At 35.1% G+C, this 27,858-nt stretch overlaps 17 protein-coding genes across 17 annotated transcripts; 9 read left to right on the top strand and 8 right to left on the bottom strand.

The window, feature by feature from the left end:
• Positions 1-159: 159 nt before the first annotated feature.
• Positions 160-1,728, top strand: ERG11 (sterol 14-demethylase; the record flags this gene model as incomplete). The annotated part of the gene is made up of 1 exon (XM_015609968.1): positions 160-1,728. One exon carries the CDS (start codon positions 160-162, stop codon positions 1,726-1,728), a length of 1,569 nt encoding a protein of 522 aa, XP_015469227.1.
• A 189-nt stretch (positions 1,729-1,917) lies between these two features.
• THR1 (homoserine kinase) lies at positions 1,918-2,979 on the top strand (the record flags this gene model as incomplete). The annotated part of the gene is made up of 1 exon (XM_015609967.1): positions 1,918-2,979. The coding sequence occupies one exon, from the start codon at positions 1,918-1,920 to the stop codon at positions 2,977-2,979; it is 1,062 nt and encodes a 353-aa protein (XP_015469226.1).
• Positions 2,980-3,208: 229 nt separating this feature from the next.
• On the top strand, positions 3,209-4,681 carry SAM51 (Sam51p; the record flags this gene model as incomplete). Its single annotated transcript, XM_015609966.1, has 1 exon — positions 3,209-4,681. One exon carries the CDS (start codon positions 3,209-3,211, stop codon positions 4,679-4,681), a length of 1,473 nt encoding a protein of 490 aa, XP_015469225.1.
• A 163-nt stretch (positions 4,682-4,844) lies between these two features.
• AC631_01135 (uncharacterized protein) lies at positions 4,845-6,284 on the top strand (the record flags this gene model as incomplete). The annotated part of the gene is made up of 1 exon (XM_015609965.1): positions 4,845-6,284. The coding sequence occupies one exon, from the start codon at positions 4,845-4,847 to the stop codon at positions 6,282-6,284; it is 1,440 nt and encodes a 479-aa protein (XP_015469224.1).
• A 201-nt stretch (positions 6,285-6,485) lies between these two features.
• On the top strand, positions 6,486-6,845 carry AC631_01134 (uncharacterized protein; the record flags this gene model as incomplete). Its single annotated transcript, XM_015609964.1, has 1 exon — positions 6,486-6,845. The coding sequence occupies one exon, from the start codon at positions 6,486-6,488 to the stop codon at positions 6,843-6,845; it is 360 nt and encodes a 119-aa protein (XP_015469223.1).
• A 217-nt stretch (positions 6,846-7,062) lies between these two features.
• MHP1 (Mhp1p) lies at positions 7,063-10,920 on the bottom strand (the record flags this gene model as incomplete). Its single annotated transcript, XM_015609963.1, has 1 exon — positions 7,063-10,920. One exon carries the CDS (start codon positions 10,918-10,920, stop codon positions 7,063-7,065), a length of 3,858 nt encoding a protein of 1,285 aa, XP_015469222.1.
• A 326-nt stretch (positions 10,921-11,246) lies between these two features.
• Positions 11,247-12,251, bottom strand: AC631_01132 (uncharacterized protein; the record flags this gene model as incomplete). Its single annotated transcript, XM_015609962.1, has 1 exon — positions 11,247-12,251. The coding sequence occupies one exon, from the start codon at positions 12,249-12,251 to the stop codon at positions 11,247-11,249; it is 1,005 nt and encodes a 334-aa protein (XP_015469221.1).
• A 266-nt stretch (positions 12,252-12,517) lies between these two features.
• On the bottom strand, positions 12,518-12,937 carry AC631_01131 (uncharacterized protein; the record flags this gene model as incomplete). The annotated part of the gene is made up of 1 exon (XM_015609961.1): positions 12,518-12,937. One exon carries the CDS (start codon positions 12,935-12,937, stop codon positions 12,518-12,520), a length of 420 nt encoding a protein of 139 aa, XP_015469220.1.
• A 526-nt stretch (positions 12,938-13,463) lies between these two features.
• AC631_01130 (uncharacterized protein) lies at positions 13,464-13,853 on the bottom strand (the record flags this gene model as incomplete). Its single annotated transcript, XM_015609960.1, has 1 exon — positions 13,464-13,853. One exon carries the CDS (start codon positions 13,851-13,853, stop codon positions 13,464-13,466), a length of 390 nt encoding a protein of 129 aa, XP_015469219.1.
• Positions 13,854-14,371: 518 nt separating this feature from the next.
• Positions 14,372-16,117, bottom strand: AC631_01129 (uncharacterized protein; the record flags this gene model as incomplete). Its single annotated transcript, XM_015609959.1, has 1 exon — positions 14,372-16,117. The coding sequence occupies one exon, from the start codon at positions 16,115-16,117 to the stop codon at positions 14,372-14,374; it is 1,746 nt and encodes a 581-aa protein (XP_015469218.1).
• Positions 16,118-16,588: 471 nt separating this feature from the next.
• On the top strand, positions 16,589-17,326 carry AC631_01128 (uncharacterized protein; the record flags this gene model as incomplete). The annotated part of the gene is made up of 1 exon (XM_015609958.1): positions 16,589-17,326. The coding sequence occupies one exon, from the start codon at positions 16,589-16,591 to the stop codon at positions 17,324-17,326; it is 738 nt and encodes a 245-aa protein (XP_015469217.1).
• Positions 17,327-17,892: 566 nt separating this feature from the next.
• Positions 17,893-18,936, top strand: AC631_01127 (uncharacterized protein; the record flags this gene model as incomplete). The annotated part of the gene is made up of 1 exon (XM_015609957.1): positions 17,893-18,936. One exon carries the CDS (start codon positions 17,893-17,895, stop codon positions 18,934-18,936), a length of 1,044 nt encoding a protein of 347 aa, XP_015469216.1.
• A 137-nt stretch (positions 18,937-19,073) lies between these two features.
• AC631_01126 (L-methionine (R)-S-oxide reductase) lies at positions 19,074-19,604 on the bottom strand (the record flags this gene model as incomplete). The annotated part of the gene is made up of 1 exon (XM_015609956.1): positions 19,074-19,604. The coding sequence occupies one exon, from the start codon at positions 19,602-19,604 to the stop codon at positions 19,074-19,076; it is 531 nt and encodes a 176-aa protein (XP_015469215.1).
• Positions 19,605-19,746: 142 nt separating this feature from the next.
• Positions 19,747-22,557, top strand: AC631_01125 (uncharacterized protein; the record flags this gene model as incomplete). The annotated part of the gene is made up of 1 exon (XM_015609955.1): positions 19,747-22,557. One exon carries the CDS (start codon positions 19,747-19,749, stop codon positions 22,555-22,557), a length of 2,811 nt encoding a protein of 936 aa, XP_015469214.1.
• A 193-nt stretch (positions 22,558-22,750) lies between these two features.
• MIF2 (Mif2p) lies at positions 22,751-24,337 on the top strand (the record flags this gene model as incomplete). The annotated part of the gene is made up of 1 exon (XM_015609954.1): positions 22,751-24,337. One exon carries the CDS (start codon positions 22,751-22,753, stop codon positions 24,335-24,337), a length of 1,587 nt encoding a protein of 528 aa, XP_015469213.1.
• Positions 24,338-24,561: 224 nt separating this feature from the next.
• On the bottom strand, positions 24,562-25,260 carry MRT4 (Mrt4p; the record flags this gene model as incomplete). The annotated part of the gene is made up of 1 exon (XM_015609953.1): positions 24,562-25,260. One exon carries the CDS (start codon positions 25,258-25,260, stop codon positions 24,562-24,564), a length of 699 nt encoding a protein of 232 aa, XP_015469212.1.
• A 145-nt stretch (positions 25,261-25,405) lies between these two features.
• AC631_01122 (uncharacterized protein) lies at positions 25,406-27,775 on the bottom strand (the record flags this gene model as incomplete). The annotated part of the gene is made up of 1 exon (XM_015609952.1): positions 25,406-27,775. The coding sequence occupies one exon, from the start codon at positions 27,773-27,775 to the stop codon at positions 25,406-25,408; it is 2,370 nt and encodes a 789-aa protein (XP_015469211.1).
• Positions 27,776-27,858: the final 83 nt, after the last annotated feature.

Below are 27,858 nucleotides of genomic sequence, written 5' to 3'. Positions count from 1 at the left end.
TATCTGCTGATTAAACTCTAGCTTCTCATACGATACAATTACTGTATGTAAATATCGCGTCGTACAGAAAAAAATTTAAACGACACAACTTTTGATATAAATTTCAAGGTCTTTATTAAATATTGCTGAATAGGTTCTTCATAGATAGAAAATTTAATTATGGCTTTGGCAGATTATTCTATCGCTTTGTATAACTACTTTACATCGCTTTCTATTATTCAACAAGCCAGTGTAATCATATTATTTCCATTCATTTATAACTTATTATGGCAATTTTTTTACTCTTTTAGAAAGGACAGAGTACCATTGGTTTTTCATTGGATGCCATGGGTTGGATCAGCGGTGGTTTATGGTATGCAGCCATATGAGTTTTTTGAAAGATGCCGTGAGAAATACGGGGATGTTTTTGCGTTTGTATTGTTAGGTAAGGTGATGACGGTTTACTTAGGACCAAAAGGACACGAGTTTGTATTGAATTCAAAATTACAAGATGTCAGTGCTGAGGAAGCGTACACACATTTGACCACACCTGTGTTTGGAAAAGGTGTTATTTATGATTGTTCAAATTCCAGATTAATGGAACAAAAGAAGTTTGCTAAATACGCCTTGACCAAGGATTCTTTCAGGACCTACGTTCCTAAAATCAAAGAGGAAGTATTGAGTTATTTCGCTACTTCTGAAAACTACGAAATGAAAGAAAAATCTAGTGGGGTTGTTAATGTTATGGAGACTCAACCAGAAATCACTATTTTCACTGCATCGAGATCTTTGATGGGTTATGAAATGAGAAAGAAGTTCGATGCTTCTTTCGCTCAATTATATGCTGATTTAGACAAAGGATTCACTCCAATCAACTTTGTTTTCCCAAACTTGCCATTACCTCAATATAGAAAGAGAGACGCTGCTCAAAAGAAAATCTCTTCGACTTACATGTCGTTAATTAGCAGAAGGAGAGATACAGGAGATATCGATCCATCTCGTGATTTAATAGATTCCTTGATGACATATTCAACATATAAAGATGGCGTGAAGATGACTGACCAAGAGATTGCTAATTTATTGATTGGTGTTTTAATGGGTGGACAGCACACTTCTGCTTCTACTTCTGCTTGGTTCTTGTTGCACTTGGCTGAGAACCCAAGGTTACAAGATGAAGTGTACGAAGAAATTTTGTCGGTTTTGAAACAAAAGAATGGATCGTTCCACGATTTAGATTATGATGATTTACAAAACATGCCTTTACTTAACAATATTATCAAAGAAACGTTGAGAATGCATATGCCTTTACATTCTATTTTCAGAAAGGTCATGAATCCATTGTTAGTTCCAAACACTCCATACGTTGTTCCTAAAGGTCACCATGTCCTTGTTAGTCCCGGTTATGCCATGACCAATGAAAGATGGTTCCCTGAAGCTGGAAAATTTAATCCTTACAGATGGGAAGAAACGAAGGCCAATGGGAATGAAGACACCGTTGATTATGGTTTTGGCGCGATTTCAAAAGGTGTTTCTTCTCCTTACTTACCTTTTGGTGGTGGTAGACATCGTTGTATTGGTGAACAATTTGCTTATGTTCAATTGGGTACTATTTTGTCTACTTACGTCTATAATTTGAAATGGTCTTTGAAAGACGGTAAAATGCCTGAAATTGATTATGCTTCAATGGTCACTTTGCCTATGGAGCCTGCCGACATTTGTTGGGAAAAAAGGGAAACTTGTATTATTTAATTGCCTTCTTCATTCACATATGTTCCAAATCTCTAATATAATACGTAACATTATAATTCCAATATTTTGTAGGGTTTGTATTCACTGCCGTTTCCGGCCAAATATCGTATCGCGAAAATGATTCATATTTCTTGAGCTTCTTGAAAAATTTGAAGAAAAACTATTAGTTTTGATATAATTAAGACCAAGATGGCAGCTAAAAGTTTTGAGTTGAAGGTCCCTGCTTCGTCAGCAAATATTGGTCCTGGTTTTGATGTTTTAGGTGTCGGTTTGAATTTGTACTTGACAATCAAAGTTACAGTCGATCCTTCAAAGGACACTTCATCAGACCCATATAATTGTAAAATTACCTACGAAGGTGATGGTGCTGATAAGGTTCCGTTGAGTTCCGATAGAAACTTAATAACGCAAACTGCTTTGTATATTTTAAGATGTAATGATATTCATTCATTCCCACAAGGAACCCATATCCATGTTAATAATCCAATTCCATTAGGTAGAGGGTTGGGTTCGTCTGGTTCTGCTCTTGTTGGAGGTATAATGTTGGGAAATGAATTAGGGGAGTTGAAATTGTCGAAATTAAGAATGTTGGACTACTGCTTGTTGATTGAAAGACACCCAGATAATATAGCTGCTTCTATGTTAGGTGGATTTGTCGGCTCCTACATGAATGAGTTATCACCAGAGGAGACCGAAGCCAAGAATGTTCCATTAGAGTACATTTTACCTAAGCCTGGTAAAACTCCAAAGGATAAATATATTACTGAAGAGCCACCTAAAAATATTGGGGAATACTTGCAATATAACTGGTCCAAAAAAATTAGATGCGTAGCTATAATACCAAATTTTGAAGTTCCAACAGATGAGTCGAGAGCTGTCTTACCTGAATTATACAACAAGCAGGATATTGTATTTAACTTACAGAGATTGGCTGTGTTAACTACAGTCTTGACTCATGAAAACCCAGACCATAAGCTTATTTACAAAGCGATGAAAGACAAAATTCACCAGCCATATAGATACAAATTAATCCCCGGATTGGGCGAAGTCTTAAAAAGCGTAACACCAGAAACCGATAAAGGATTATGTGGTATTTGCTTATCAGGTGCTGGTCCAACTATATTATGTTTGGCTACAGAAGGCTTTGACGAGATAGCAAATAAAGTTATTTCAATTTTCAACAAAGAAGGTGTTGAATGTGATTGGAAACTTTTAGATTTAGCTTACGATGGTGCAACTGTCGAGTATTAGAATATCATACAAAAATAGATAACTGTATAGTACAATTGAATGAATGCCGCCTTATGGTGAGTAGATAAAAGAATAACTTCATAAAGTAAGGTTACTCTGGGGAAGTAGAAAGAAATGGTTAATTCGTATACACACGACTTTTATGAATTTTTAATATCCTTGAAAATGTAGGTACCAACTATCAATAAGCAATTGACGAATAGAATTAAGAATTAAACTCGGCAAGACAATGGGAAAGACATCGGAAACAACCAAGTATTCGGACTTACTGACCACCTTAATAGCCCAAGATATTTTAACAAGTTCGTCATCTCAACCAGTTTACCTTTCGTCGGTTGAAGTGATCGGTGGAGAGACCTTTTCAAGCGACTTTTTCAAGAAGTTGTTGGGGCCATTGGTTGAAACAAGTGATTATACTTTAAGTCAATTAGTTGAAAATATTACTGTTTCACGCGACAGATTGGTTAAAGCGGATGTCTTCAAGAGCATTGGCGTTTCTTTACATTCGGACTATTCAGCATCAATCCCTCAAGTTCTTAAATATAATAAGGACCAGCTGATTCCTACCAAGGTGATTTTTGATGTAGAAGCTTCCAATTTGAATGCAGGCGATGGGTTTTTGAATTTGAATAATGATGATAACTTGAACGTCAATTTGAACTATTTAAATAACAACTTCAATGAAAATGCTGAATCTGTCAACTTTGGAGTTAATTATAATCCATACAAGCCAAATCAGCATTTAATAGCAAATGCTAAGTTTTTAGCTAACTTGAACGATCCATCGTTGAAGTTTTTATTTGATTTATTTAACACTCATCAGAATAACCAAGCATGGCAACAAGCATCGGAAAAGACAACAGGTGGATTGATTGGTTTACAATATACTAATAAGCTTAAAAACTTATACATTTTGACAGGTCTTTCATTGGCTAAAAGAACAATTCACGACATTAGAGATGGTGCTCCAGACGAGTTGAAATACTTCTCAGGTGACTATTTAAAGTCTTCAATCGTCAATCAATTGGTATACTCAAACGTATCTTTTTTGAATAGTATTACCAAGAATTTCCCAATTAATGGTTATAACGTAACAATTTCCAATGAAATTTCTTCTAATCAAGAACAAGATAATATCGATAATCAAACAGGATTTGGTAAATCTACAATCTCTACTAATTTATTTGCCTCATTTGCAAATAATAATATAACTGCTCATTTATTTAATGATATCGGTGGCATTTATTCACCTTCTTCAAACCCTATTCATGTGTCTGACAGGTTCTATTTAGGCGGATTTCATTCACTTAGAGGATTCAGCAAGAATAGTATAAATACCTCGGGTGCATCTCAATTTTTCAGATTGGGGCTTACTTTATACGCTAAAGTTCCTTCATTTATTTATTCAAGCCACAAAAATGCTGCTGCAAACATTCCCTCATTAGAAGACGGCATAGGTTACGAAGCAAATCCTTTGAGATTATATACTACTGGATCAATCGGGAATGTAAGTAATAATATTCTTCAGGATAAAAATGTTGCTTCGAGTATTGGATGTGGTTTCAGATACATCAATCATTGGGCTAACTTTGATATTGGCTATTATTTAGCTCAAAGACACAATTCCGATAGCTCGATTGGAATTAAAGATGGCTTCCAATTTTCTGTTTCTATCGGTGGATCAAACCGTAATGTTCAATAGTTCTGTTGTAGATATAATAAAAAGTTCTTTATTCTCTATAAAAAAATATGGTTTGAGCCCGAGCTCAATATCAGCATTCAAACTCAGTAGTACGACAACAAGTAATTCTATTGTCAATCGTTGGCACTCTAGAGTTGTAATTATTAGACTTTGGAAACCCACTATGATTCGAGAGAATGAAATAATATCCAAGGTTTTATTGACCATAGATCAATTCAAAGGAAATGTTGACCAATTTATGAGTGCTATTGTTGAAAATGAATATACTCCTCAAAATACCAAACATTTCACCAGATCACTAATATGGAAGACTTGTTACATTACAAAGAGTTTGAATATTCAAACATGGGACTCAAGACTAAGTGAATCTAGAGTTATATATCATGCATTAACAAAAAGAAAAGATATGAATATACCATGGTGGGATTTGGAAAGAGATCATATCTTTTACCAATCTAAAGAATTAACTTTGACGAGAAAGCAGAGTCTTAAGAGAAACCCTTCGACAAAAACATCTAGGACAGTGAAAAAAACTCCTTTATCAACAGTTTCTATTAGTAAATCTGACGACCCTTTAAGCGCTTCTTCATCTCAATTGCATATTTTGAAGGAAGACCATACTATCGATGATTTGGATTTGTTGAAAACAATAATAATGGATATAGATAGATTATTCCCAGGTGAAAAGTATTTTAATTCTTTGACGCCCTCATCCTTGGAGTCTAAAAGGCAATTGATTGAATTACTATTTGTTTGGTCGAAATGTAATCCACAAGTTGGCTACAAACAAGGTTTTCATGAAATTATGGGCTTAATATATATAAACTTGTACAGGGAGGTCATCGATGTGCCAAATGATTCTACTATTTCGAAGGATGATTTAAAAATATTAAGTTTATATGACAAGCATTATTTACCGCACGATTTGTTTACTTTATTTAATAGGTTCATGGTCCAAGGAGGAATAATTGGGAGATTTTACGAGAATGAAAGTGTCTTATGGAAGTCAATCGAGAGCATAAATGTTAATTTAATGAAAATTGACCAATTAATTCATTATAATTTAGTTAGTAAGTTGAAGTTGGAATCACAATTATGGGCAATAAGATATCTTAGATTACTCTTATTAAGAGAATTGGGAAATGATTTGGAGACTACAAGTTTATTATGGGATAAACTAGTCTCGGTGCAGAAGTCGATCTCGTCTATTCCAGATTTAATTACTTTTTTAATTATAGGGTTATTAATTAGAGTGAAAACGGAATTAATTACATGCGACTTTAGTGAATGTCTATCGCTTTTGTTACATTACCCTATAGGAAAGGAGTTTTCGAAATCACCTGAAGATTTCGTGTATCATTTGTTCAAGGACGCGGTGAAATTATACGATAGAAGGGATAATGATTTGAAATTATATAATTATGGTATTCATCTCAACGAAAAATGGAATCCTAAATTGAAAGTAGTAATGAATTTTACTAATAGCAATAGAAATAGTGGCGAATCCAGTAAATCTGGAAGCCCAGCTCCCTCAGAACATGCAAAGACAGAACATGGTTCGATGTCGAAACATGAAAAATGGCATTCGAAAAATACAGACTAGAAATGAGGTTAAAGAAGAAAGCCCAGCTGCTTATGAGACCATAACTTATCTTTATTAATGCATTAGTTTACTTTATCTAGTAGAGTAAGTAGAAATATAAAAGTAACACAAAAACGGGAAATATTTTGAATAGAATTTCGAAGCACCTAAAAAAATCATCAACGAATATACAACCCTATTAGATTTAAATTAATAACAAATATGGGTAAAAGAAAATCGTCAGCTAAACCGCAAAAGAAGATAAAACAAAAGCTAGATATAACATTTTCATGTTTGTTTTGTAACCATGAAAAGTCTGTCATTTGTACATTAGACAAAAAAAATTCATTAGGTGAATTGCATTGCAAGATTTGTGGCCAAAGTTTCCAAACAGCTATCCATTCATTATCACAGCCAGTAGATATATACTCAGATTGGATTGATGCCTGTGAAGATTTAGCAGAGGAAGCTGAAGCTACTGGTGCAGTACCAGAAGAAGATAATGGAGAATATAGTGATGAAGAATATGGTGATAAAAAGAGAAGAGATCCAGCTCTTGATTCTGATGACGACGATTATTAAACACAGTATAAAAGTTTAGTGCGATAGTAATCTACTGGTTAGTATATCACCTAAATGTTACAGAAAGAATTATGTATAAAATGCAATTTAATCATATATATAAACAGCAGAATTTAATATAAATTTATATAAATTATAAAATTGTTTGATGAAATATAATGTATAATTCAAATCAAGAATTAAATGTATTTATGCTATTGTTTTCGAAGACTAAACCTCAATTCAACTTTGCAAGATTTGTCAAGACTTGATCATAGGCCTGGCTAATCTCAACTCCATCATTCTTCTTATTTGATATATTATCAGAACTAGGATTACTATTTCCAGGAGGATTATGTTCCGTAGGGGTTTCTTCATTTGAATTAGAAGTGGAAGACTCTTCATGGGAGTCCTTGCATGCATTTAGTTTCTTCAATTTGCCCATAATCTCTTCAACTAAGTGCGCCTCATCCCCATTGTCAATTCGTTCAGAAGAATCATTCAGGTTAAATACATTTCCCAATGAAATTCCCCTTTCTTTCAAACGAGCTAAATATTGAATGATTTTATCTAAATCACCTAGATCAACACTCAATATTCTCTTTCGAATTTCATCACCCGATAAGTTATCAAAACTATGGAAAATGTCAGATGACTCCGAAGGGTCTTCCGGGTGATGGAAATCATGGAGTCTCAGTAACTTCAATACCGAGCCTTCTTGTCTATCCAAATGCGTTAAGTTGGATTTAGACGAAGATCTCGAAAGGGATAATGGTGATTTACTAATTGGGATTTTCTGAGACTTGTGTAAATCAAGGCTGTTATTATACGAATCATTATCTTCCTTTAGCAAATAAGTATTTTTCTCATCCTCTGATACATTTCTAATCATGTAAGAAGAATTGACTTCTTTGGATTGTGAATCTACTAATGAATTGTCGATTAATTGTAATCCTTTTTCAATAGACGAATCAATATATAAGAATCTCAAAAACGTCTCTTTACCATCTAAATTAAGTTCATTTTTAACTTGCAACTTAAGCAATTCATTCATAGCGTCTTTCAATTCTTGACGGATACTTGTCGCTTTACGAATAAATTTTTGGACTTCAGGTGATTTCAAGTCTAACTTCTGCTCCGCTTTCATAGACAATATGTTATTCAATTGTCCCGTTAAAGAGGTTAAGTTAGGATCTTCGTGAATAGCAGGCGTATCCTGTTTCTTTGATGCATATAGTACTCTCTCCATATTTCTCATACTATATAAACCGATCTTTTCCTTAATAAAATCGGGTATATTGTCATAATCACAATCTAATGTAATCAAAGTCTTAGAATTTTTCAATCCTTGCGTTAATGCCGATGCTGCAGTTAAGTCAACTTTATTACCAATGATAGAAAAATATGCCAAGTTTTTACAAAAAGGCAAAACCTCTGATATTGCCACTAATGCCTGCGTGCTTAAATCATTGTTCTCCACATGAAGCCTAATTAATTTAGGAAAAAGAGGAAACTTAGAAGTAAAATAGGACGTGATAGAGCTCTGTGTTGTTGTAGCTTTGGATACTTCTGAGGAAGAAGTACTAGTTGCACTGCTTTCTAATGATCTGTTAGGTACATCAATATTTGATATTTCTTTCGTAGGTGAGGAACTAAATGATCCAAAAAGCTTTGGGTTATTGGATAAATCTAAATACTTCAAACATGGGAATTTCATTACCACTGTTTCAAATACTTCTTTGAAAGCATCTGAAAACCTCAAATTTGTTGCATTTAGACTAAGGAATGCTAGAGAACATTGACGCAAATGGTTCTCAAACTTTTTATCATTTCTTTTTTGTAAGAAAACGTTCAAATACTGCAATGACAGAAGATCATTATAACCTATATCTAATCCTCTTACAAAGGGCTTAAATAACCAATTATCAACAACGATCTTCAACTGCTTAACGGATAAATTGTTATAAGCTAATCCTAATCTATTTGTTTTTATCAGAACAGCCATTTTTACGAATTTCTCAAAAATATCTAAGTCAGAAATACAGCACCCTGTCAATATTAACTCTTCAATACCACCTCTTGCAACAATTGTTGCAGTAAAAAGGGCCCAATCCATATCCGATCTATTTTCCTTATTACATGCCATTCTGATTGTTTCATCTTTTTTATCGTTTGAACTCAGACTTTTCTTTTTCTTTTTCGATGTGTTAACCGAGAGAGATGGACACTGTGTGATATCCAACTTGTTTAACACCGTGTTTCTAGAAAGAAACCAACATAACAAAGACCAACCGGCGGAATCAATAGGAGTGTTACGCAAACTTACCTTTTCCAATTGCGTTTTGGCGCTCATTGCAGATAGCAAAATCTTAAACTGCTCATATGATAAGCTCACTCCATCCAAAGACACACATAATATAGGAGCAATCCTTAAAAAGTCTGCAAATGTTTGAACTTCTACCATTGTCGGAGTTGGATTTCGTAATTGCAATACAGGCAAAGGAGCTAAAGATCCTTTTGGAATTTGTTTCAAAATTGCTGGGATTGGCAAAATCTCCCGAAGATGACAACATCTAGTATACATCACATCAAGCGCCATTTTTTTGACAGGGATGTCATAATTGTGAAAGTTATGGCGGTTATGGTGGCTTAACATGGGCTTATCTATTCCTAACAGTTTTGCATGCTTATCAACTTTTGTTTCGTCATCATCTTTGCCCAAATTATTACCAGAAGCTTCTTTGTATTCGTCGGCTTCATCTTTAGCCTTTTTTGCATCGGAAGATTTTCCCGTATCTAATGAACCCGAACCACCCACTACAATCCCACCACCTTGTCCAACTTGAGATTTTTCAATAGCCAATTTATCTTCCTCAGTCAAGGGATTGATTTTTAGAGCACCATTTGGTAAGACTTCTACGTTACCTCGTCTCGGATTCCTGGAAGGTATTTGTTGTGGCGGATCAATTAAAAATGTCAGCGAATGGAATGCAACTCTTTTAAGAGGTTTCAAATCAGAAAATTCAGGTAAAACATCAGTAGAACGCGAGGGTGAAGGGGTTGATACTGGAATAGACAGGGAAGAACCTAATGATTCAGAATTTCTACGATTCTTTTCTGTAGCTATTGATACTGAAGGCAATGGTGGATTTGTGCTACTGCGTCTTCTTAAAAAAGACGAAAACTTGTTACCCGTAGAGGAATTGCCTTCATACAGATTAAGATCGCCTTGATTTTGATTTCCATTCACTAGGGCACTAGGCAATGGAGAATATTTTGGATGTTCCGGTATAGATAGTTTCTTATCTCTATCGCCTGGAGCTGTAAATTCAGAAGCCCTACTGGATGACGTAGCAGAACTTCTACGCAGGTCCTTTCTTTGGTAAAATTTAATATATTCCTCTAATCTTGGATCGGAAGCTGGATTTGAGTAATTAGGAGTAGACATAGACCTGCTTAATTTTAAGCCATCAGATTGACTATCATTATTATTATTATATTTGGACGATATCGTAGAATAATCATCAAGGTCTGCACCGCTTGATACCGATTTTCTCGAACCTATACTATAATTATCTTTAAAGATCAGGGAGCATGACAGGACAGGTTCATCTTGAGTTTTGTGACCAAACTTCCCTTTCAATTTCGAAAAAAAGCCACCCAGAGAATTGATATTGGGGACACTTTCTCGTCTCTTATTCGAGCTACCCGAATTCTGCGATACTGGTATCGTACTAGATTTTGACGCACTTTCTTCTTGAATGGGGGCCATCGAAGGTCTGGTCTTATTTGAATTGTTTTCATTCGTATTGGATATGTTTGCCAGTAAATGAGGAGATACAGGCGAGACTGGCACATTAGACGAACCGTCATCGGCAGTGTTATTTCTTGCTCCATTATCTGTACTTGTGCTCGTATTACCTGACTCCTTCGTGGGTAAAGGTCGATCTATATTTGAATCTCTTAGTATCCAATCAACATCTGCTTTCTTCACCTCCTTCAAATTATCAACACCATCCTGGTCTAATATATCTCTAATTGCTTCTAAATCAATTCCATGACTACGACTTGATGACTGGTGATTGTCTGAGGACATATTCAGTATCAATATAAGTTATTATTAATAGATCTAATTTAATAATTAAACCGATTAAAAAAGAACTCCAATTATGCTATGTTGAATAATTAGCCAAACAAATCAAATCAATGCAATATATTGGTATCTCTATAATTCAAGGGAATAGGCGGTCTTAACGATATATAGGCAATCAATTTAATTGTCAGCTGACTTTCTGAATACGTTCATTCCTTTTTCGGATACGGACTACAAAATACTCGCCGAATTATGTTGTAAGATAGTGTAGATATATTAGAGAAGTTCAAAAATTATTGTAGAAAAGGATATGTATTGTAGGCTATTGTTTAGTTACCCATTCCACCCATTCCACCCATTCCACCAAACTGGCTCATCATTTTTTGCATCATTCCAGGATTTTGCATCATTTGTTGAGCTTGTTGCATCATTCCAGGGTTTTGCCTCATCATTTGTTGAGCTTGTTGTATCATGTTAGGATTGTTCATCATGGCAGACATATCTGGCATACCACCAGCACCACCAGCACCGCCAGCACCACCGAACATATTCATGGCTTGTTGCATGAAACCTGGGTTTTGTTGAGCTTGTTGCATCATTCTGGCCATATTGTTACCACCTGGAGCGGCGCCTGGGGCACCTTGAGGTCCTCCCATATTTTTAGCATTAACGGCCATAGCACTCATCATTCTTTGCTGTTGCAAGACCATTTCAACCTCAACAGCCGTACAACCCGCACCTCTTGCGACTCTGATAATTCTTTCTGGTTCTTGAGTGAAAATGCGCCCGTCGCTGTCCAATTCCTTCGTAGTCATCGAATCCATAATGTAAATCATATTTTTGATCTTAGAACTGGTCTCTTCTTCGCCTACTTGAGACATTATGTTCGACATACCTGGAATCATAGAAGCGATGTTGGTTAATGGCCCCATTTTCATAAAGTTATTCATCTGGGTTTGGAAGTCTCTCAAGGTAAACTTACCCTCCTTGAAATTTTCGATAGTCTTTTTATGTGACTCGTCGTCCTGTAAGTTTAAGGACTGAACGTGCTCGATTAAAGATTGAATGTCACCAATTCCTAATAATTTGGAAATAAACGATTGGGGCTTGAAAATCTCTAAATCGGTAGCATGCTCACCTGTACCTATGAAAACAATTGGGGTTTTCGTTGTTGCCACGGCAGATATAGCACCACCACCTCTTGCATGACCATCCATCTTGGTCAAGATAATGGAACCAAATTGCGAACTTTCCTTGAAAGCTTTAGCTTGGGATTCAGCAGCTTGACCGATAGAACCATCCATAACCATAATTGTTTGGGTAGGGACAATCATTTCTGAGATTTGGATCATTTCATTGAATAACGATTGTTCTTGTTTATGTCTACCAGAAGTATCAACGATAATTATATCAAATTTTTCCTGTTTAAATTTGACGACACCCTCATATGCAACTTTTACAGGATCAGTCTCTATATATGACCCATAATATGGAATTGAGGATTTAATAGCATTTTGCTTTAATTGATCAAAAGCACCAGCTCTGAAAGTATCGGCACATACTAATCCTACTTTATAACCTCTTTTCTTGTAGTATACTGCTAACTTCGTACACGATGTAGTTTTACCAGCCCCTTGCAAACCAACAAACATAATAACATGCGACTCACCAGTAACCTTGGTTGCTTTTTGCCTCTCAAGGTCTTAGACTTTTGCTGTTGTTGGGATAATTTTTTTGGTTTTGGTGGTTCTTCATGAGAGTCCACTAACGAACATAATTCATCAAACACTATCTTCTGTAACTTCTTTCTTTTGTTGGTCGAACTTTCTTCATCATTAATCAGTGTCTTGACTTTGGCTTTGATGTTATCTCTTAATTTGGCCACCAATTTGATATTAACGTCTGATTCTAATAATGCATTACAAATGTCCTTGATCATGGACTGAATCTCAGTCTCAGACCCAGATTCAACACTGGATAATGCACCTCTAAGACGTGACCCTAAATCTGCTAAAACCATGTTGTTATAGTGTATTTAAGAAGAAATAGCTTGTAGTCAGTAAATTCAATATTAATGGTGGTGGACATAAATCTCATAATTTTTCATCGCGACGTCGAATTTTCTACTATTCAAAAATTGGCAAGTACGTACTTGATTTACAATTACATAGATATACTGTTTTGACAACCGTCTGTAATACCTATGACTATAATAGACTATAATTATTTAGTTTATTTTTGAACCCTTGAGTCCTATTTTTACCTTGAAAAATTAAGGTTTGGATGTAGAACCTTGCAATATCTTATATAAAATGTTTACTACATGAACATCATTTCATGCTAAATAATTGAAATGACATGTACTTTTATATTACAATGATATATAATTATCATTCTATATATACTGGAATATGTATATTATGCTATACTTGACGAACCAGTCGCCAAAATTAGGTTAAATGAGTTGAATGAGACAGATTAGCCTCAATCACTAATATGGTTATTCTCGAATCATAAGATACGTATGGACTGACAAGATGTATAGCCTAAATGTCAAAAAGTAACCTATCCATCAATTTTAAATCCGATTCGAGATTAACTACCGGTAAGTCAAAATCGTATTCCAAGTCTAAGTAGCTAAATGGTATTATTGTACACGGAGCACCTAAATTATCGTCATCCACGGTACTGGCTGACGTCCAACTAAGTGTCGACCCCTTATTGACGGTATTCATGCCTCCAGGGCTATTGAGTTCATTTGGAATATCATCGTTGTGTTTGTTTCCACTTTTATTTTCGTTCTTTTTATCTTTTACTATGTCTTGCTTCTTTTGAAATACATGTCCAAAATCAAACAATTTTTCAATCTCAATTATTGAAGGGTTATGTTTACTTTGTTTTCTAGAAGAATATGTTGTTTCAATGCATCGTTTCATAGCTTAGACATAAAACTAATTAGTGCCCTAAAATTTAATACTTCCGCCGAAATCTCTATTTATATATATATTTACATTAATATGTCACCTTAGATACGCTTACATATTCTATTGCATTAATAAGTTCCCCATACGAATTTTGCCATAGCTAATCTATAGAGTGTTCCAGAGGCCCTATTATCGCACTCACAAACTGTTAATAGCCATTGATAGATGCTTATCTATCCAATCATATTTAGCGTCGTACGGTATTAAATCGTGGGGAATTTCAAAAGCGCATTGAATTTCCGCATCCTCACTATGATATGGCACTATTGCAATTATAATTCGTTAGGGTCTGAGGCGATTATGTAATTGGACTACTCTTTGCGATTACAGACTGCCATCGTGTGAACAGCGGCGGATCAAATGCCGAACCCAGCTATGAGCGGCACTGTTGGGTGTAAGTATGTGCAGTTTAGGTGTATATATGTTTATATCATAAAAGTATCGTTCTATACAGCACGGCTAATGCTAAATTATTCGTCATCAGATTGGCTAATCGAAGCTTCATCCTCATCACTAGATTCTTCTTCGGATTCAGACGATTCGTCCGAGACAATGATGAAGGTGTCGTCATCATCATCGGATTCAAATTCATATGTTATTGGAATTTGGACTGGGTTTGACTGATCTGCAATCAAGAGGTCTATTTCATCCAAGTCAGTTTCTTCGAAGTCTTCGTCTATTTCCATTTTTTCTTCGACCAATCTTTCCCACTCAGAATCTTCGCCAACCGAGTATTCACTGTCTTCATCCTCTGGGTCCTGATTTGGGTCTTGTTCCGAGCTTTCTTCCTCGGCAGGTTCTTCAATATCTTCGTTGTATCTGAAGATTTGTCCAAATTCACCTCTGAGTAAGCTCAACCCGGTAACGCCTAAAATCAAACAAGGAACAATATACAATAATGCAGGCTGACCCATTTCATACACATACAAGACTGAAACGGTCAATAATAAACCAAGGAAATATGAAATAATGCTGACAATAAAGTATGGCTTGGAAAAGTTCAGTAAGTGGTGGAATGCCTTTCTATTAGCTTCGTGATGCTTGTATAAGTCGTACCTGAGACATAATGCTACGAATGCGCCTGGAATAACGATATCTCCAAGTCCGAGTATCGACATTGGAGTATCCCAATGACGAGAGTCAGTTAATACTTCGTACAAGTCAATAAACACATTGCTCGAGTATATAGCAGGATTGCGTGGAATAAGGATTTTTATTGGAATGTCTAGGCCCGTAGCAACTGTAACCATGACTTTTGTACCAAAAACAAAGTAGATATCGTAGAAGAATAACCCAACCAATAAGATAAATGCAACTCTAAAACTAGAGATTCTTGTATGATTAATTCCAAAGATTGCAAAATTAATGCCTAAAATATCCGAAATCATCCAATTAGTTTGATTTAATGGATATTCAGAATTTAATACGGGGTTGAATTTATAGAAACCATAACTGACGATCATACTGACAGGGATAAGAACCAAAAATTTCAAGTCAAAGAAACAATTAACAAGCTGATTTTCTGTCTTGATCAAATTTGGTTTAATAACCTTTACTCCTACCTTTCTCAAATGGCGTAATACTTTTTTGAATTTTGTTTTGTCAATGGATTCAACTACGCCCAATGGAAAGTTATCCACATCCTTTGATAATGTCAATCTGTATCTGTGAAAAATTGGTTGAAGATTGAAAATATTCTGAATTCTTCTTGTAAACACGGTCAATAAGTAATGGTATGTGAGATAGTTTGGAAATATACTCATTCCTAAAACGTACCAGTTCAAACCAACCATGAGATTCTTTTTGTCAAAACGTGTCAATCCGTAGTATAGACCATACAATACAGCAGAACCTATCAAGGGCAAGCTCAACGCGTGTTTCCATCCAATAGACTCAATATTAAGCAATTCAAGGTCGCTATTTGTTGACTTGTAATAATTACAATTGTCATTGTCTGTACCATCCCAATCTGCCTCTTTATCATCATTGGGGTCAAGTGCATTCACAGGTTTGCTAATAGTAGTATATGCTCCTATCACCACACAACTCAATGCAATAATAATAAGCAATACAAACGAGATTATTTCATAATTGATCTGACTATTAATGAAGTTTCTTGGATTATAAAGTTTATAAGGTGCTAAAATAGATAACTTGTCAATCAAATTCAATTGATCGAAATGAGACGTAGTCGTTTTCACGTCTGTATAGTTCATGGTTCAAGGTCTGTTTCTTTGCCACCCTAGATGATACTACGATTACATTTACTATACATTATGGTATCGCCATTCTAAGTAAGATGGCAAGCGAACATAATGTCGCAAAAAGCACGACAAAGGTCCCAGAATTATTGCGACATTTTATTAAATTCGGTAGCCTTGCTATGATGCAAGTGAAGTATAGTCGATATAATGATAAATTAGCAATTTATATGGCTCATACTACTGTTCTGACACTTCAGCAATGAGATATGAACTTGCATGAAGTTAAAGTCATGATATGTCGGTGGGCCTAAATTGTTAAGTCGGACGTTAAAAAATTCATAAAATATGGTCATTAAATCACCAGATGCAATTAACCAATTTGCTATATATAGTCGAAAATTACTTTGACCCATATAAAATTGAAAAATGATTATTTGATAATAATTTGAGCTATCATATGAATTACTGATATATATATCTGATATGACAAACACAGATGATATTTTTGAACGAATAATAGAATCGCTGAATTCATCCAGACAGAATTCTGTCTCGCTACCTTGTAACAATGAGGACTTTGTTGCACCTATTTTGGATTACACTTCGGAAGTATTTAGTAATCCTAACATTGAATACAATAATATTCATTTGGTTTGCTGTGATGGGGAACCACATATGAGTCCAAACAAAGTGCGGTTGAGACGTTGGTCGAGGTCTCGGTCAATCGTGAGTAATTCATTGATGAATTGTATTAATAAACAAACATCTTCCGGTCATCATAAAAGTTCCATTCCATGTATAAGTGACTCAGAAGGATGTGTCCCGACGAATGAAAGTTGCAGCACACTCAGCAATCCCTCGAAGGAAGCCAGTGATAGAACCGGCTTACCACTGCATGAATCCCACTATGATTCCAATAAAACGGCACCTAGCAACTCGGAATATCCATCATATTACCAGAAATGCAACCCCAATTCAAGTTCTGAATGCGGAGTCCACGATAATTCATCCAATTCAAGCCAGTCTACCGATGCGTATATAGATTTTTATTCGTACGCAGACATGCTAAATAGCGAAATTGCTGAGGGTTTCCACAGCGAAAGTCAACCAGATAGAGTTTTATACGTTGAAGATCTGGGCTGCGGAGATATTTCGTCCCGCTTTTCGACCATAAGTATGGATGATTACGTTAACTGTATAGTCAATGAGAAGGGTACCTAGGTTTGGGAACTTCTTTGAATGATTAACCATGCAGATTACACCAAATTACCTTTCATGTTTACACATATATCTGCAACCTTAATGCAACAATTCGAAATGTACATTAGTAATATCATGTCATTGGTATTTCGCTACTTTTGCCTAATTGCTTGTGTATTTGCTTGCTAATTCCACGTTTTTCAACATATAAGTAAATTTAAAATAGAAATGACATAACTAAATAACTCTGGTATTTAGTAACCACTGTAATATATCCTCTAAATCCTTCCGTAGCTCATAAACCCTGGAATTTCACCTGTCCCAAGTTGGAAATCTAATTAGAACTGTTTGTATCAATCCATTGATTACATAATTTAGACGAATATCTCAGCAAGAATCTCGAAGGATATTTATGAAGACTTAGAGCATATATCCATACATAATTATTCAGTTGATTGATTGATTAATAAGTATATAAGTCCAGAATAATACCATCTAATTAATTTAATTAAAACTGTGAAACCAACCTACCCTTTTTTTCAATTTCATAATTATTTTATAAACAATTTTCAAACTCATCTACAATAATGACTGAATCTTTATTTGATACCAAATTTACATCTGAGCCATCAGCGGGCAATACAGCAGGTATTTCATCTGAAGAAAGCCCTATCAATAGTACCGGAGTATCAACAAATACCAACAATACCAACGAGAATGCCAATGGGGAAACAAACACGTTACCATCGATTAATGACAATTCTAATTCAGCTGCATTGATAAATTACAGGGTTTTAGTTTCAGCCAAAGAAAGTGGATGCTTGATTGGACAAAATGGGGCAGTAATTGACTCAATTAGAGAAGAGACAAATACAAAGGCTGGAATTTCCAAGTTGCAACCAGGGTCTCATGAAAGAATCCTTACTGTCAGTGGTACCTTGGACGATTGTGCCAAAGCATTGAGTTATTTTGCCCAAGCATTATGTAATGCAAACATTGAAAACTTGGTTAACTATAGCTACTTTCCATTGAAACAATTATCTCTGAATCCATGTGTTGAAGGTGAAACTACCATTTTAAGATTGTTAATCCCAAATGCTCAAATGGGAACGTTGATTGGATCTAAAGGAGCCAGAATTCAACAAATTCAAGCCAATTACAACATTTCTATGATCGCTTCCAAATCCTTTTTACCAGGATCAAACGAAAGATTGGTCGAATTGCAGGGTACTGTCGACAATTTGTATGACTCTTTGAGAATTATCTCCAGATGTCTTATCGAGGACTTTTCATCCATAGTAGGTACCAGTTATTATGTACCAAAAGCTTCCAACTATGCTAGAAATTATAGCCAAACCAACAAGAGAGTGAACAATCAAAATGCTGTTACCACTTCTATTTCATTTGCAAATGATATGGTCGGTGCATTAATTGGTAAAAACGGGTCAAGGATCCAAGGTGTTCGTAAGGTTAGCGGTGCTACTATTGGAATTTCTGATGAAGTTGAAGGCAAGCCTGAGCGTATATTCACTATATCGGGTACCACTCATGCTGTTGAAAAAGCAAAAAGTTTATTGTATCATAATTTAGAAAGAGAAGAGCAAAGAAGAGCTGAGTCTGAATCTAAATAAGAAGCTTATGTTTATTTTGTAATTTTTCTTTTTTTTATTTTCCTTTCGTTTGGTGTATTTTTCCACTCTTATGTATGTTTATATAATGTTGTGTTAATGTAAGTTTTTCTATTTTAGCTAAAATCTATATCGCCAGCCTACCAATCACAAGTTTTGCTAATTAAAGCGGCTAACTGCTCAAGGTATTTCACGTCTACTTCATCAAACCCTTCTAAAGTTAAGCAATCAATATCTAAGACTCCTACTACTTGGCCGTTGTTTACAATTGGTACAACTATTTCACTCTGAGTTTCTCCATCACAAGCTATATGCCCTGGATACTCGTTTACATTTGCAACTAGCTGAGTCTTTGCTGATGATGCTGCATTTCCACAAACCCCCTTTCCAAACTTTATTGTTTGGCAAGCTACTTTGCCTTGAAATGGCCCTAATATTAATTCATCTGTCTTGGGTTTACTTAAGACATAGAATCCAGACCAATTAACGTTAACCTTCATCGAATGATATGCATGCCATAATAATGACGAACAGTTCGCCAAATTAGCTACCCAGTTCCTGGTGTCGTATGATAATGCTTCGTATGAATCAAATACAGACTGTAAAATTTCTTCCTTTCCACTATTAACTGAATAGCTCGTATAATCTGCATGGTGTTTACCTTCCCCCATTTTGAAAGTCTTTGCTAATTAAATTTCTGTAGATATTGCCCTTGGAATGATTTCTCTTCAAGATCAAAAAATTTATTGCGCATTACTACTAACTGAAGACGATAAGCGTACGATACATTTTATCTGTTTTAGGATATTAGCTATGAATGGACACAACGAAGGAGTTCCATCAAGTAATGAAGAGAGATTTAGCCGATTTTTGGAATATAGAGGAATAAAAAGAGTACCTAAATCTACTGATCAACATGACGAAGAAGCTCAATCTCCTAGAGAAGCCCCGAGTTACAGTCTATTTTCTAGTAGTGACGATGAATCAGCCATTGAGGCAAACATTAATGCTGAAAACCATAACCTAGGCATTTTTGATGTTGATAATATAGATATTGATATGAACGATGAAAGAGTAATTGACTATTTTGGACTTAGCCGACTAGAAGAAAATCCTGATGCAGACGAATTCTACACTGAAAGAAGAGAGAGCTTTACTTCTGATAATTTTAATGAGGTAGATTTAGGGATTGATGAAAGTAATGAGGCTAGCACATGCATTGATAAAGAAATTCAATATGTTGCTTTCAACAAATTTGGAGACCGAAGATACGGAAATAATTCTAAGGATCGTATTAGGTATGAACCTATCGAATCAGAGAACATAAATAATAAGTTTCCACTTAACAGTCAGATAGCATATGTTAATTGGGAAGCTCATGACTCAATTACTCGGAAGGAAATTGCAACCTCCAGGGGTTTTGGTAACAATAATGTTCACAGTGATGACGATAATAATATGAATGATAATGATAATGATAATGACAATGACAATGAAAATACTACTACTACTGATAGTACTGATAGTACTAATACTAATACTAATAATAATAATAATAATAATAATAATGAAAACAGCGAAGAGAAGCATAATATTCAGAATACATTTAAAGCTGTAAGTAAAGACAAGGACTTTGATAAAAAGAGAACACTTGATAAAAATGAAGAATACTACGGAATGCAGGACTCAAGTTGCAAAACCAATGGCGGTATATATAATCCACTTAGGTCTGAATTCACTGCAATTGAAGATTCCGACCCAACTAGACTTGTTATTTTACCCCCAGCTCAAAAATATAGGGATCTGATAGAATTGGAAGCTTTAGGTGTCAAGAAGTTAATGAGTCTTGATAATGTTAGAAAATATAAGAATAATATAAGTACAATTATATCTGATTCTTATGGAAATGATTTTCTTGTCACTTGTGCCAATTCAGATATAGTGATATTTGATTTTGATTCAATATCCCAATTGCCGAACCACTACCCCGTATTACGTTTTGATACAAAGCCTACGTTTACATCTACTACTGATAGACTAATTTCTACATGGCCATACTTCCCGCATACCATAAACTTCTTGAAAACTGATACATGGCTAGGTAAGCCAGTATTAAGTGCTTGTCTCGACGATGGCACTTTAATGATATGGTACGTAGAGACTATAACGGCGCAAATAGTAAAATTTGGTTTAACTAAAAACAGCAAAGTCAGTAACATGGATCCCGATGATGCGTATACAAATCAAAATAGATTTTATGGTATCAAGATAAAGCCAGACTTTAAATTGAAAATGGAAGCATCTCTTTGGGGTTTGGATTTTTTATCTTATGGAGATGATACAGAGAGCACGCATAATTTAATAGTAGCTTCTGATAACTCTCAAAGTATTGTCTTATTCTACTACCACGAACAAGATGAAAGGTTTTATCATATTAAAAGTCACCAAGTATTGCATAATATACCAGAGGTTTCATTTTTGTCCTCAGAGATTCAGAATGATGTTCATACAATCAAAGTTACCTGTGCGTCTATTTCAGGAGAATTGATAATATTCAAATTTAATTTCAAATTAAACAATGGACCACTTGATAAAGATGAATATGAGTATTTTAGGAAAGAAGCTATATACTACGTAGATGCTACGATGGCTCAAATAGAGAGTAGACGAGATAACAGGCTACCAGAAGAAGATTTGAGAGAAACAGAGTTAAAAATGAAACGGTTTCACCGGGTGGTGTTCAACAGTCCAACAGTAATAACTAGAGTGCTACTTGGTGAAGATTGTTGGACTTGTAAGCCAATCTCGTCTAATGCATTCAAGCATGTTCAATCCATAAGAGCTATGACAGGAGATCATAGGATAAACGAAGAGCAGGAAATTGAACATATAATGAACGAGTCTGAAATACTTGACTTCCAATATGACCCATTGAAAACAAGTCACTTTGGTTTAAGTGCACGCTGGCAATTTTTCGAAAGTCTGGTTTTAACGCTTACAACTAAATTGTCAGAAAATCAAGATTCGACACTTGAATCGGCAAAGCTTACTGGGGTTGATGATGACTATAGAAGAATTCATAAGGGCATTGAGAGCTTTGTATCTAACATTCAGCAAAAACATATAGCAAAGAAAAAATCACTAAATGGTAAGTCTTATTGGCCTTTAGATACATCGGCCACTAATATGCTCGCCGTGTCTACTTCCAAAAAATTGGGTCTTTTCAGAGCTGATACATTATTTTGTAATTCGGCCACTAAGAAAGTATTTGATTTATCAATTCCATTTAGTGATGAGAGTAAATTCTCAAATAGAATCTCAATCACACATATAATTCCTGCATTACTGTGTTTCATATCTGTCACCCAACAAGGCCTAATAAGCATTATGCGATTATGCCAACACAGAGGGTTATATGGAATGAGACAAGAGCATATTTTTCCTAATGCATTAAGCTTAGCATTGGGTTCTCGTGGGTACAGAACGATTGCTGGTTTAGCAATCAGGGATATGTCCTTCCCGACATTACCTCGCTATTTTATTTATGTTACCTATACTGATGGAATCATTGTTGCTTACAAGTTATCAGTGAATAGTCTTCAGGACTTGGTTCTTCAGGTGTGAATATGTAGGTTGCAGATGTAACTATATATGTAAACGTAACTTCTTTCCTTATATGGAAGTCTAAATTAATGTATGGTAGCGCGTTTTGTATCACGCTTTTTTTGTTTATTTTGTTTTTACTAGCATAAGGGTTTTCAAGGTTAAGAAACACACTAGAGAACATAGCGGTAAGAGCACTATTGTATTATAGAAGATGGATTTGTTGAATCTTGGTTCACAATCCAGGAAGACTGGTTTAAAGCCAAGAGCGAATTTGAGGAAGGATAAATATAATATGGAAGATGTGGATGAATTTTTTGCAGAAGAAGAGGAGGATAAGGATAATGATTATACTGAAAGAAGACCACAAAAATCAGACAGATCTATATATGCATCAGGTCTGGCAGCATCTAGGGGTTCCGAGGTTTCAGCTGAATCGTCGACACCTAGACACAATTTTAATAATGTTGCTCGAAAGATCAACTTTACAGATGTGGAAGCAGAACCTTTCAACTTATCACCAATATCAATACAGTCCAAGCATTCCAAAAATCGAAATAAGAAGTCGCCGTTGAGATCCCCACTTCAGGAAAATAAAGCACGCAGACTAACAGAGGGAGGTACGGGAGATGACGAGGGATACGACTATAATGATAATATTGACATGGATAATGATTTGTACGGGGATGACATAGACATGAGTTTATCACCAGTGGATTTATCGCCTATAAAGTTAAGGACTGAATATATTTCTAAAGATTCAAAGAAATCTCCAGATGGAACCCCCAAATCGAAATCAAAACCAAAATCAAAATCAAGCGTCAACAAATCTGCATCGTCACTCACAAAGAAAATGGCGCTAGGCACTACAAAGCCTAGGAGGAAGCGTCACATAGTAGAGGAAGAATCGGAAGAAGACACCACACAAGAATATTCACCGGATGAGAAAAGTGAGTTACTTTCCCCACCACCTACAACGAAGAAGGAGCCCGTGCGAAACCAGATTTCTCAAGAAAAGATTACGAAACCTTCACCATTACCATCACCTCCTCCCGACGGTCTTAGAAGGTCAAAGAGAACAAAAATTGCACCATTAGCATTTTGGAGGAATGAGAGAATTGTGTATACTCGTGCAGCTGATGAAGAGGACGCAGATACAACCCTTGCCAGTGATATAAAAAACATACCCTTACAAGAGATAGAGGCAGTTGTACATATTCCGGAAGCAAATAAATACATTTCTACAACTGCGAATAAGAAAAGGTCGGGACTGAAACTGAGAATCACTCCTCCAAAACTGAAAAAGTCACTGCCAAAACAAGTTGCATATGACTATGAATCTGACCCAGAAATTAATGGATCGGAGTGGTTTAAGGACAAGTCATTAAAACTTAGGGTGTTCGAGGGACCAAGTGACGATAGAGTTGAAAGATCTATAGCTTGGGCTCCTAATGAAGGTGATTTTGAAAATCCACCAAATACAGGGGAAATAGAAAATTTTAAAGTTGCAGCTTTATTTGGGGATGATCGTGATTTTACAGCTGGAGGCTTAATTGAATTTCCATATGGTGGGTTTAAGAGCCTAAGAAATTCATCTGATTCTGTTTATATATTCCATGTGGTGAAAGGCCTTATAGAAGTGACTCTTAATGAGAACAAGTTCGTAGTTACAAGAGGATGTTCATTTCATGTCCCTAGAGCAAATACGTTTGCTTTTAAAAATTTGGGCCAAGATACATCGAAGTTGTTTTTTGTTCAAAGTAAGAAGGTCATAGCAGACGATGATGAAGAATGGGAATAGGGTAATATTTATAACATTGTAATTTTAGACACGTAACGGTAAATTAATACTATCTTAATACTATACTATAATTGACTAAAGAAGAACAGTGTAAAAATTTATAAAGAATTTGTTATTATACATATAAATTGAATCATAGATTTATTCTAAATAGCATTTTAATTAGAATTGCTAATGCAAGAAGATGAAATGTGCAAGTAATTTGTGATTAGAGATTTTTAATTTTAATCACATTTAGTAATTTCTGAACTCTCATTATCAAAGTAAGCAATAGTGTTTACTTTGAATTCTGAAGCGGCTACACCAAACTGTTTCAATAACAAAGCCTTTCTAACATCTAAAGTTTCACCCGCAGTACAAACTACGTAAGGTTCATTAATAATGATTTTACCTGCCTTGATTTTTGTTGGTACTTTCAACTTGTTCCTCAAGGTTTCTTCTAAAGAATGTGACATTGGAACATCTTCTTCAATTGGAACTTGGCCACCTCTGGAGTACACAATACCCTCTGGAATGGTAAAATCAATTGGAGCCTTTGACTTAGCTCTAGAATAATCTTGCTTTGAGTAGGCAGTAAAATAAGCTTGAACAGTTTCTGGGGTTTCGCTAGTGAATAATAAACCTGATACACCAGTACATAACTTAGATAATTTATGTAAGTTATCTTTATATTCTTCTTCAGGAGTGTCACCTAAAGCTTTTTCTAATACTCTTCTTTTACCCAAGATTAACTTAGATCCAGCCCAATCAGTTCTGATATCTTGTAAAACTGGTGTACGGACATCATCTAACTGAAGAATCCAGACATAACGAAACTCATCAAGGGCAGATCTGACTTCGTCAAAGATCCTGGTCTTATTTTCCTTACCCTTCTTATCAGTCTGTGCTAATGTAACAAGCTTGGAACGTTTAGATCTAGGCATTATTGTAGATTATTATTTAAGTAGGGATATATCTTACTAGAGGGCTCTTCTTTTTATAAATTGCAGCTCATCTTGGTTTTTTTCTTCTGAAAAAAAAAAACTTAGATGTATCACGTGAAAATAATTTTTCAGCCCATGCAGTCTATCACTGATTAAGATCAAAATGAATTTGAAGCTCTTTTAGAATTGGTGGATCAAGAGTTCTCCTGTCACATTCCACAATTGGTTTTATCTGTGTGTATATCTTCGTTATAAATGATGATAGTAACTCATATTGAATTGCTGATGGAATTTTATCATTGTTGAGAAATATTTCAACGATAGCAAGATAAGTATCAATTAATTCGAGGATAAGGGGATCAATGTTTTCGTTAGAAGATGGCAAATTTCTGTGTTTTTGATTTGGAATCAGTTTATATGGGATACTAGACTTCGAGGATATACGAATTATTTTTGGAATGCTTGATAGTAAGAGATTTATTAATTGGTAACCACAACAATTAAACTTATTTTCCATTGGATTTGTGGTAAGCTCTTCGATTATGCTCAGCTTATTAAAGCAAATATAATACTTTAGACATCTTAATGCAGTTATTTGCTTTTCAGGTTGTTTGTGCTTTTCCTCCATGAATATGTGATCAAAAATAACGAACAAAGTATGTGGGAGCATCGTGCAATCTAACGCGCAAACCACTATACAAGCGGAATTTGATATAGATCTATAAAACTCCTTATTGTATACGGTGCTTTCAATAATTGTTCCTAGGCAATGATTGTAAGTTTCAATATCAATTTTGTTATCTTCAGCAAACGATAAATAGTCACATAATAAGACAACTATTATTTCAGCAAAGGGAGTTTTCAATAAAGCAGTCAATTCGTGGATGTGTCGCTTAAGAGAATTACTATATATTTCAATAATCTTGGAAATATTTGGGTTATCTCCATCATACTCACGGGTAATAATATACTGCAATTTTTTGACTGTATCCTGCATTTCAAATTCATTTGAAGTGGAGCATAGATTCAAGATTTCAAGTTCTATTAATTGGATTACCAGTTGGTGATCATTATTGTACTCATGTGATAAGATATCTAGAGATTTTAGTCTATCATCTATGTCGAGAAAACCCAAATAGTGGTATAAATCAAAGAATATCGATGGATTATGTTCTTTATTAGAAACGAGTGGTATGGTGGTTCGAGATAATTCAAATTTAGGGGCGCTATAAAGCGGACTATATTTCGTTCTCGATAACTTAGCAAAGGGCTTAATGTTCCTCTTGTCATAGCCACCTTTCTCATATGTGGCGATATATTCTGATTCGCTAAATTCAGAATCTGATGTAACTTGAGACGTTCCCTCTTTTGAAGAGTACTTGTGTGTTATTTCATGTACTTCATGGAATGCTCCGTCTTTATTATATTTGGCTTGAACTGTTATTGGGAAGCAGGGGATAGTACCGACATGTGTTTCATTATACAAATGCAACAAATTCTGTAAACAATTCTGTTGACTTCGTTCAAATTCATCATCTGTTATAATACTATTATTTTGAATATCTGACTTTAATGTTTGGGGTGGCGAAGGATCCTCAGACAGCATGGAAGAGCTTTCCAGATGTGGACGGATGTACTCGAACCGAGCTTTGTTATTTGAATAGAGTTCTTCAGAGCTTAATTCTGCATGATGAAGCCGAGGTTGTTTCGGTGTACTTTGAACTTCTTTGAGCTTTGGTTTTATTATTGGATATTGAATAAACTTCTTATCTATCGACCCCGAGATTGTATATTTTGCATTCATCTCATCCATATTGTCCATGTACTCATCTATTATAAAATCGTACGATATAAAATTCAGATTATTCTGCAATATATCACTATCTTGTTTACCAAGGCTAGGTATTTGAGCATTTGCTTCAACATAGGCATGGAATTTTGTGTTAGCTTGATAATTCAGGGTCGAAGAATATGTATTTATTAAGTCAGATACATATATACATTCGTTCTGAACTTGATCTTTACTTTCTAAACTCATGTTCCATGTGTTATATCCTATTTTTGCAGCACATGATTTTCTGGCTATCAAGTATTCTGTGATAAAATATATTACACTACCAAGGATAACCAGTAGCATTACCAATGATAATACAGTAAGTGTGTTTCGAGTAGGGTTAGAATACCCTAATATACGTAAGTCGTAATATTCGTTATCGCCTAGATTTTTCTCAAAAGAGCTTTCGAAAGCGTTTACAACATATTCTGTGTAGAAAATGCTCCCATGAATTTCATTGTCGATTGTCGTGGGAAAATTGGCATCTAGTAAGTATCCTTCTTTGATGTTTTCTTTGGTATGTGTTACGCAATCTAGCAAAGTAATTTCTACGTTTTCGTCATTTCCTATTCGTTTGATAGTTGATTCTCGCAAAAGTTTTGCATTAAGGTTTCTTATAAACTTTTCGATCCGATTAAGTAGCTTGAGAACAAAGTAGTCAAATGTCTTGAAAATTGACATGGTCCAAGGCCGAAGAAAATCAGTATGTTTATATATTATAAATCATTTAAAATATTAACCGCCAATGTGTTGCAAATTTGAGA

Source organism: Debaryomyces fabryi (assembly GCF_001447935.2).
Source record: "Debaryomyces fabryi strain CBS 789 chromosome Unknown contig00014, whole genome shotgun sequence".
Lineage (NCBI taxonomy): Eukaryota > Fungi > Ascomycota > Pichiomycetes > Serinales > Debaryomycetaceae > Debaryomyces > Debaryomyces fabryi.
This window is presented reverse-complemented; position numbering and strand designations above follow the sequence as displayed.